This window comes from Meles meles, chromosome 14, assembly GCF_922984935.1.
Source record: "Meles meles chromosome 14, mMelMel3.1 paternal haplotype, whole genome shotgun sequence".
Classification (NCBI taxonomy): domain Eukaryota; kingdom Metazoa; phylum Chordata; class Mammalia; order Carnivora; family Mustelidae; genus Meles; species Meles meles.
This window is the reverse complement of record NC_060079.1, coordinates 10139397-10148638: the sequence shown is the minus strand read 5'-3', so window position 1 is coordinate 10148638 and position 9242 is coordinate 10139397. Positions and strand designations below refer to the sequence as shown.

Genomic DNA, 9242 nt, shown 5'->3' with positions numbered 1-9242 from the left:
ACCCCGCATGTCTCACCCAAGGAGAGCTGGGGTGTGCATTCTCAGTCGTAGTGGGCTGTGGGGGGTGTTACCAGAATGAGTGAGAACACAGGTCCCGGAGGCACGGGCGCCTGTTACACAGGGCCCCTGGCGGGGACCGCGGCGCCGGATGGCTCCGGGTCCTCAGAATCCCTGCCGCAGTCTGATAGAATTTGCCTCCGAGCAAGCCGAGGGGGCCGGTCCATAGAAGGCCTCACACTCTTGCTGGGAAGTTATCCCTAGCAAATACGGTAGATTTAAACAAACAAACACACGAAGTCAGAGCGCAACAAAGGCCTTAGTAGTCTGGCTCTCTCGAGGGAGTTAGCCGCTGCCCTTAGGGATGGCGGTGGGACAACCAAACCCGCCCGCCGGGCTGCTGCTGAGGCGAGATCCCGGGCGGGAAGGGGGCGCCGCAGGGGCCTGGACCAGGGCCGCCGCGTGAGGAGCTTTCCTTCCTTTCCTTCCGACTCGGCTCTCTGTACCTGGCCGGAGCTCGGCCGGAGACTAGGGAGCGCACGGGGCCAGTCGGGCACTGAAGGCAGAGTGCTCGCGGGGCGGAGGGTGCAGACAGGGGCTGGCGGAGCAGCAAGGTGGGGAGCGGAGTGTGGAGCTCAGACTTGCCATCCCATCCCCGCCCTGCCCCAGCAGGAAGCCGAAACCCAGGTGGGCGCCTGCCCAGTCCTGAACCGAGGCCTGGGGTCCAGAGCCACGTGGATTTCTAAGAAACAAAAAAAGTTTATTTAAAATTTTGTACATAAATAAATAAATAAATATCTTCTGGTATTACAGGGACCGTACACTGACAAGCTAGACCAGGGCGGGGTCGGGGTCTGGGGTCCGGGGAAGAGAGGGATCGCCAGGGGCGGAGAGCCGGGGTCTCATTTAGGGAAATGCAAAGCGTCTCCGAAACAAAGTGAGTCGGTTTCCCCGACACGGATATCGCAGGCGACGATTTCTCTCGTGGGAGAGGAGTTGCAGGGGCAGCAAGGCCTGACTGACGGACAAATGGGCTCAGTGGATCTCGAGGAGAGGACGGAAAGGAAAAGAAAATAACAAGACTTCGTAAATGTGTGTGTATGTGGTGGGGGGGGGCGATAAACGACCGCAGTGAAGAAGTAGGGACGGAGAGAAAGAAGTTAAAAAAAAAGGGGGGGTAGCGGTAGGGGTAGCGAGCGAGCGTCCGAGAGGTAAGAGTCCAGCTTCACCCATGGTGGAGGGGAGTAGAGGACGCGAGAAAGCCTGAGCCAGTCCAGAGAGGTCGGGCGAGGAGGCGCCAGCGGCCAGCAAGGCGCGGGGTTGGCGGGCGCGCCCTCCAGGGCCGCTGTGCTGCAGGGCTGAGAAGGACTCCAGCGCTTGCAGGATTCACAGCTTGGAGTTCGCGTTGGACGGCTGCGGGCCCCGGAGTGGGAATACCAGCGTCAGGTCTCTGCCAAGCCCTTGGCGCTGCCCAGGGCCGGGGACCTCCGCATACCCTTGCCAAACCCGTAAGTGGCCGCGGTTTGGGCAGCGGGTGCCTGGGAACCTGTGCTTCGTCCCGCGACCAGTCTTTGAGACGGCAGGGAGGGTCTGGGGTGGGCGACCTGGGGAGGCGTGCGCCTAGGGAGTGACCGTGAGATCCCGGTCGTCTTTCCCCGAAGAAGACGGAGACATGGGCAATTCGTCGTCATCCTCGGAGCACTTGGCTGAGGAGAGCGACGCGCATTTGCAGCTTTGCGGTGCGCCACTGCCGGCGCCCGCGCTCCCGCCGCCGCGGTGGTTGCTGCCTTTGCCCTCCTTCTTGTGCTTCACCCGGCGGTTCTGGAACCAGATCTTCACCTGCTTCTCGGACAGATTCAGGTAGGTGGCGATCTCAATGCGGCGTAGGCGGGACAGGTACATGTTAGAGGCGAACTCGCGCTCCAGCTCTAGCAGCTGCGTGCTGGTGAACGCGGTGCGCATCCTCTTGCTGCTGGGCAGTTGGTTGGAGCTGCTGTCTGGAGGGGGTGGGGTGCAGAGAGGGAAGCGATCAGACTCCTGCGCTGTGGGCCCTATCCTCTGGTACGTGGCCAGTAGAACCCCGGGACTTCGGTATTTCACGCACCTCTTTGCCCCAAACGAGACGCACAGCAGCTTTACCGCGGGCTCTTCCTTGCTCAGGCGCGGGACCCAGATACTCCCAGAGCCACGCAACCCTGGCACTACTTTATGGAGTGTCCTGAACCTCAGCCCTCGCTCGCGTCTGCGCGCCCCCTCCGAGACCTGGACACTCTCCCCTCACCCTCCCTTCGGCGTCCTGTCCCCAGCCCTCCCTGGCCACACCACCCTGACTGTTCCCCTCAGGGTCCCAGCATGACTTTCATCGTCCCCTAGACCGCCAAGGACCCTCACCCCCCACCCCCATCCCTGGCTCTCGAACTCTCATCTCATTACCCCGTCCCACTGCGCAGCGATTCGGCTTACCCACGGAGATGCAGTGGAACTGCCTGGGGTCGGGCAGAGGATAGGAAGTCTGGTAGAGCGCTGCGGCGGCAGCGGCGGCAGCGGGGCCGTGAGCAACCCCGGGCGACACGGCCGAGTGCTGGCGGCCTAGGGGCGCGTGGCAGTACTGCGAGCCGAAGGGCGGGAAGGATGCCTTGAGCAGAGGAAGCGCGGGCGGCCCGGGAGGCCCGTGCAGCTGCGAGGCGGTGACGCAAAGCGGGCACACGCACAGCAGCCCGGCCTTGCGCGCGTGGCAGGCGCCGGGCGAAAGGCCGTGCAGTGCGTGCGGCGGGGGCACGGCGTAGGGAAAGAGCGGCGGCGGGCTGCCCTCCGGGGCCTTCTTCTCGCCTGCCTCGCGCAGCACTAGTGAGTCCACCAGGAAGGAGCGCGGCATGGCCCCGGTGCGCGGTCGCCCCGCCGCCAGCCGTCTCCCTGCGCCCCGGGAACTTCGGGGCTCTCCACGCCCTTCACCCGGCCGCGGCCGCGCGCTGTTCCCTGTTCGCGGGAGGTTAAAGGCGCCGCGGAGGTTGAGGCTGCCGCTGCTGCCGCGGGAGCCGCGGGAGCCGCGGGAGGAGCTCGGGGTGCTGGCCAGCGCTAGTGGTGCTGAAAGGCGCCGGCGGCGCCGCTTAAATAGGACCATTGCCATGTGATGGGCTACGCCAGGAGCGGCCGGGGCCTCTCAATAGGGTTTTTGTGCCTTTTCTCTTGGCATTCACTCTGCACGCTTCCTCATTATTTCACTTGTTAACTAAATGAACTGCATAATGTACTCTATTCTTGTCAACCCCACCCACGCCGTAACAGGCGCCCTCGCCCCCTCCTCTTCCTTTTGCGGGTTTATTTTCTCATTCTCCTGCGATTTAATATTCTTTTCTTTCTCTTTATTCCTTACTCCCCTTTGGCTTTGCATTGGCGATCGGCTGGTTTATCTTATTGATTTTGTACCCCCGCTGCCTCCCTTCCACGGATTCCCATGGCCGCACACCTCTTCTCTGTGTGCGCACTCGGTCCCCGTCCCCTTCCTTCTCTCATCTACCCCTGCTCCCCAAGATCATGCTTCCTCCACTCAGTTTGCTCAATTCTGCGTTGTGCACCCCGTAGGTGTCCTTACAGCCGGTCTCGGATTTCCACCTGTGGAATCCCTTCCCCTCTTTCTGCATGGGAGGACCGGGCTCCTGCAGCGGGGAGGCGCTGCTAGGGAGAGGGGAAAAGAATTCAGTATTCCTTATCCACCACTAGCCCCAACGCGGTCTTTCTGTTGTAAGTTTCTCCAAAAGTCTTAACTTTGATGCTGCCCTGAGCGCCCAGTCTTTGTTCGGTACATGCTAGTCAGCCAGACTTTTCCTTTAAACGTCAGGGCTGCGCATGTAGAGCGGAGACCAGCCTCTGAGAGTCATGGACAGAGACAAGGAATGGGGAATGAAAGCCTACACCGCGACGAGAGCACCTCACTAGAAGAGGCGAGTGTAGGTGCTCAGCGCACAGATCTTTTCGGCGGGACTCGCCGCTGCGCTTGGAAACCATTGCCTTTCAAGAAGTCTGCCCCACGGGAGCAGGGCGAAGGGCAGTTCGATTCCCAGCTTCTGGTGCCTTCTCCCAACCCGGCTGACCTCCCCTGTCCCCAAGACCTTCTCCTGCCGCGTCGCTCTCTTCTTTCTGGTCACACAATGGTTAAACAACTTCAAACGCCTGGCTCTGTGTACACAGCTTCGGCCTTTTAAATAGTCCCCGGGCTCAAAGCTGCTTCGGCCAGGAACTTTTTCCATACAATGGGAAATTAGCATAAATATTTCGAATTTACAGCCCCGGACTTTTCACCGAAGACGTTTACTTTCGATTTTATTGGAACTGGATCGCTGCAGTCACCTGCTCTGAGCCCTGAATGGAATTGTGAGAAATGAAGAGGGAAGCTTTTCGGAGGGGGGGACTCTGAAACTCTTACTCCGGAGCTCCCGAGAAAGACTGCCCCAAATTGAAGCATTTACATGGTTTTTCATCATGGGTGACATCTTTACAATAACAATAGCAACAAATTATAACTGATTAAAAAGGAAGGAGAATTTGTTGGAGAGAAAACAACTGATTCCGTAAGGAGGGGCAATGGAGAAAATAACCTGGATGAAGGGCATGTCATTTAGCAGGAGGAGTAGGGCTTAATGCTTCCTTAATTGTTTGGCATGGGGGTGGGGGGTGGCGGCAGGAGAACGGTGCTGTCCCCAGGCCAGAGTCTCCTCTCCAAGGCTCCCCGCCTAAGGGTGATGCTTCCAAACTAGCCGAGTGAGGCAGTGCAGCCTAAAGACCGTTCTAATTGCTCTCTGGGTAATTTGGGCTGGCCAGGACCGCTGAGAGTGAGCCGAGACCAGGGCCGTAGAGTCACCACCCCTCCTCCGGAGGAGTGGCGGGTGGGGGAGGAGGGCGGGCGGGGCTCTGCGGGGTGAAACTGCACCCCGGAGCCTGGAGCCAGCGAAGGGTGGGTGCGGAACTCTCTTGGGAGCCGTAACCCGCACCCGGGGAGGAAGGAGTTAAGAGCCCCTTGGCGAGCAAGGCCAAAGCTACTGGGAAAGAATATCTAGGGGGAAAAAATAACCAGTTTTTTTTTCCCCCTCCAGCCTCTGGACCTTATTGAATGTCATTGAAGAAAGTTTTGAATGCCAGATAAAGAGAGGCGAATTAAAGTGTGTGACAGCGGAGGGTAAGCAAACACAAAGAGAACTCTGTCACACTTTGGGGCAAAATCCGTGGGCTTTTTACCAAGTCTCTTCGCTATGATTGAATTAAGTAATAGGAAAACATTTTCTTTCAGTTTAGAGCCATTAGACAAAAACTTCAAAGCGAATAACACTTTTTAATGTGCGGCCCACAATGGATCGGGTTTTGTGCTGAAATGTTTAAATGGTTTGTTGTGCAACTCGGCGCGGGAGAGACCCGGGCCCAAGCAAAATAGCATCCCTGAGAGGGTTTTCGGGAGGCCTGGAAAGGACGCACACTTAATCCGCCGTCGCTAAACCCGGAGGGCGGCGGGCGGAACGGGGCTCCTGCCTGGCGGTCCCGGGCAGCGCGGCGCGCCCCCGGGAGTTGGGGAATTTCGGGGAAGTCCTGTGCCCACGGAGAAGGCCGGGCCGCGGCGGAGGCGCACCGGGCGGCGGGGGAACGTGCGGCCCCGCGAGGGGAGCGAGCTCGTCCGGGCGCTCAGGGCCTCTCAGCTCCGCCGCCCAGCCCGGCGGCCTCGGCTGACCGCCTGGCTTCCGGCCTCTGCCCTCGCACCCCGGGGGACCCGTTCCCGGGGACGCCCTGGCTGCTGCTTTGCTTTCCCTGTCGAAGCCCCTTCCGGGCCTGGCTTCTGCTGGGTTTGAACTTCACTCACCAGAGCAAACGCCCCTCTTGGGCTGGCAGGGTGGGAGGAGGCGGCGGGATTAGCCTGACAGCCTGAGAGAGGGGCCCCGGGAAGCCCCTCGGCCTGGTGGGCCCTGCTCTGCCCCCGGAGCTGGTTTTCAAGTGTCCATCAGGGACAGTTCGACATGGAATGATTTCTGTTGTCCCGCTCTTTTCTTCTCTTTCACACCGCCTCCTTTCCTGTTGGCAGAGAGAGCACGCCATTTTTTCTCCTGGAAATGTATCTCTAAAATAGTTGCAGCGAATAGATCTCTGCAAAAACTGCAGAAATTGGGAGGGGGGTGGGGAATCCTTGTTCCTTTCCATCTTCAAATGTCACTGCTCTTTCTCAGGGAGGTCACACGCCCTATTAAAAATATCACTCCTTTCCCACCGCGCTCCCCACTCCGGTTCCTTGCTTTCCAAATACCTTCTTTCTGTGTCTTTTACTTGTTTTTCTGTCCCCGCCTCCCTCTCACCCCACTGAAACATATGCTTCATCGAGGATCCCCCTATTTGTCTGTCTTGTGCATGACTGTATCCACCTCAGAAAAGTTCCTGGCGCATAGTAGGTGCTCAGCGTATATTTTCTGGATAAATAAATGAATCCCATGCATGACCCGGGAGGTAGCATGGGTAAGAGGACTTTCTCGTTTGCCTGCTTAATACACCTAGGCACTTAAGGGCAAGGTGTGGAGCAACTTACCTGCAGGAATTGTCTGACTCTCTTGTAGCCTCCACACCTTCCCCAGTGCCTGAATCATCACAGGAGCTCAGTGTGTTGGAGTGAATGGCAGATCTGTAGGTACCCAGCCCTCCTCAGGAGTTTCTCACGTTTCTTCATAGGGTCTAGATGGTCCCATTCAAGGCAGTTGCAGTGTCCTGGTCTACAGGACTTGGATGAACCTCTTGGTAGCTCAAGGCTAGGGTTTATCATCCAGGGCTTTTCATGGTATACAGGAGATGGGATTGATTAGAAAAACAAACAATGTTGTACCTGCCCCGGAATTATCAATGACCACTTCTGCTTTTTCTGGGTCGAGCCAATGGAGTGGAAATTCTTATTTTAAGAGAGGGACTGCTCAAGTAACCAGGCCTGTAGTGGCTCAGACAACTCCCCCCAGGAGAGAGCAGCCTGTTCACTTGATCAGAGGAGAAGGAGAACACCTGGTCTGATCATGGTGAGGGCCCCTGGGAGCCAGAGTGGAGTGTGCCTGGTGGGTGTGGGGGATGGGAAGAAGTGCCTAAACATGGGTGTGAGTGGAAGTGGAGGCTAAGCCACAAAGGGCCATGCTAAAGGTTTATACTTCATCCTATCCAGAGATTTTTAAGCAAGGGGACTTAGGAAATATAACTGGGAGCAGTAGGAGGGCCTATAGATGGGGACAGAGAGAGACTAGAGCAGGATCCAGCAGAGGTGGTTTGCAAATGAACAATTCGTAAAATTCTTGAATGAACAACTAGGGAAACAAGCAAAGAAAAGACTAATTCAACTGATGGATAATGACCACCTGAGATCTGGAGAGGAGATAGGAGGATCAGAAAGTGGAAATATTTGAGAGAATTTGAAAGAGGCAATGAGTAAGACCAATTGGGGGAGGGGTGTGTGTGTGCCCAGGCATGCTGCAGGGGAAGGGCATGAAAGAGAGGGAGGACATCAAACACATGGATGCCTGCTTGGTTGCTTGTTTGAGGGAAGGAGTGGTAGTCATATCAAAGCAGAGTCAGGGAACTCAAAAGCAGGACCAACTTTTGCTTGCAGAGGTGCAGTTTATGTTATATTTGGATGTGTTGCGTTTTATTTTTCATTATTTATTTATTTATATTTTTTTAAGTAGTAAGTAATGTGGAGCTTCCACTCACGACCCAGAGACCAAGGCCTGATGTAGCCCCAAGAGTCAGACTCTTAGCTGACTAAGCTACCCAGGTCTCCCACATTTTCTTTTAAAGTAAACTCTACCCCCAATGTGGACTTGAACTCAGGACCCTGAGATCAAGGGTCATGTGCTCTACCAACGGAGCCAGCCAGACAACCTTGATGTACTGTATTTTAATCCTTAACTTCAAAGCATTCTGCTGATGTCCTGTGAGGAAAATGTGATTCTAAAGTTGAGTAGACAGATGAGTAGTGACAAGAGAGAACTTATGCATGCAACATGGTGACATTAGTCTTAGGATGGATAAGCTTGGGGCTGTGGAGTGTAAAGAAAAACCAGGATTATAGATATATCCCTGGAATCACATATAGTTAAAGTTGCAAGTGGAGGGAAAGCTCCTCAAGAAAGAGAAGCATTTTCAGCATCTTGGACCATTAGAGGATATTTAAGATAGAAGCTTCATGTTGGACATAGTGGAGCAGAAAGATGGGAGGAGGCAGAAGGTCAAGGAGCTCCCTACCTAATTTATGTGAGTAGAAGATAAATATTTATCATTTTTGTTATCAAAATTTTCTATCATGCAGCCATACGTCATTACGACTAGCATGGTCCCCAGTGCTAATCCATCCAGATAACAGGAATCAAGTCAAATGAAGGACTCAACGGTAATCATGTCATACATAGCCTCTGGGACATCCTCTTGTTCTTTCCCAACTATAAGCCCTGAAGGGCAAGGATAAAGGCTTCTTTATATTGGTGTCACCAACCTCTCTTGGAGCTTTGGGCACAATTGTGTATGTTTAATAAATGTTTAATGTTAGTACTAATGGTAACAAATGAGCTGTCTTCTTTGTATTGTAGCTGCCTTTTGATGAGTATCACAAGATTTCATAAGCTCTCAGCATTTTTGCTTTCTATAGTAAGAGTGGAATGATTACTCATCTCCCTTGAAAGGAGTAAAGATGCTGTTGTACATGTAATCTAAATGTTATGGTGTTCTGGTCAGTGGGTGCAGTGAAGGCAAGTAATATCAGTAACCTAGAGCTTCTATTTGAACCTTGCAGCACCTCTGACCTCACTTTTAAGATGCCCCCTGTCTCTCTCTGGTTTTCTGGAAGTGGTTTCTTGGCCAGTCTGTCAGTTGGTACCTACCTTGACACCCATTATGTGCTTCCTCTCCAGAGAGTTTTCTCCTTGCTCCGTAGGCTTTCAGTCTGGGATAGATCCACTGTCTCCTTCTACATCTTGTTCCAGGGACCACTGTTTATTGCTTATGTACTCGTAAAGCCCTAAGCATGTGTTTAAGGCAGAGCATGCCTTTAGTAAATGTGAGCTGTGTGTATTCGCTCCTGGGTGATGGGATGCAGGAATGTTGGTGAGACCTTCTTTTAGCACGGCTTGTCCAGCCTTAGTCATTTACCACAAACCTTTTCCTTTTTTCTTTGACCTTGGCATCCTTGGAAGCAAAGGTGATTTTTGCAGGCATGAAGGGATTCTCTTACTCAGGGACCATGA

The 9242-nt window shown here is 54.7% G+C and overlaps 1 protein-coding gene across 1 annotated transcript; it reads right to left on the bottom strand.

Annotated features, from left to right (window-relative positions):
• Nucleotides 1–1617: 1617 nt before the first annotated feature.
• On the bottom strand, nt 1618–2872 carry GSX1 (GS homeobox 1). The gene is made up of 2 exons (XM_046028218.1): nt 2461–2872; nt 1618–1994 (listed from the first exon to the last, which is right to left on the bottom strand). Exons 1-2 carry the CDS (start codon nt 2870–2872, stop codon nt 1618–1620), a joined length of 789 nt encoding a protein of 262 aa, XP_045884174.1.
• Between the last annotated feature and the right edge of the window lie 6370 nt (nt 2873–9242).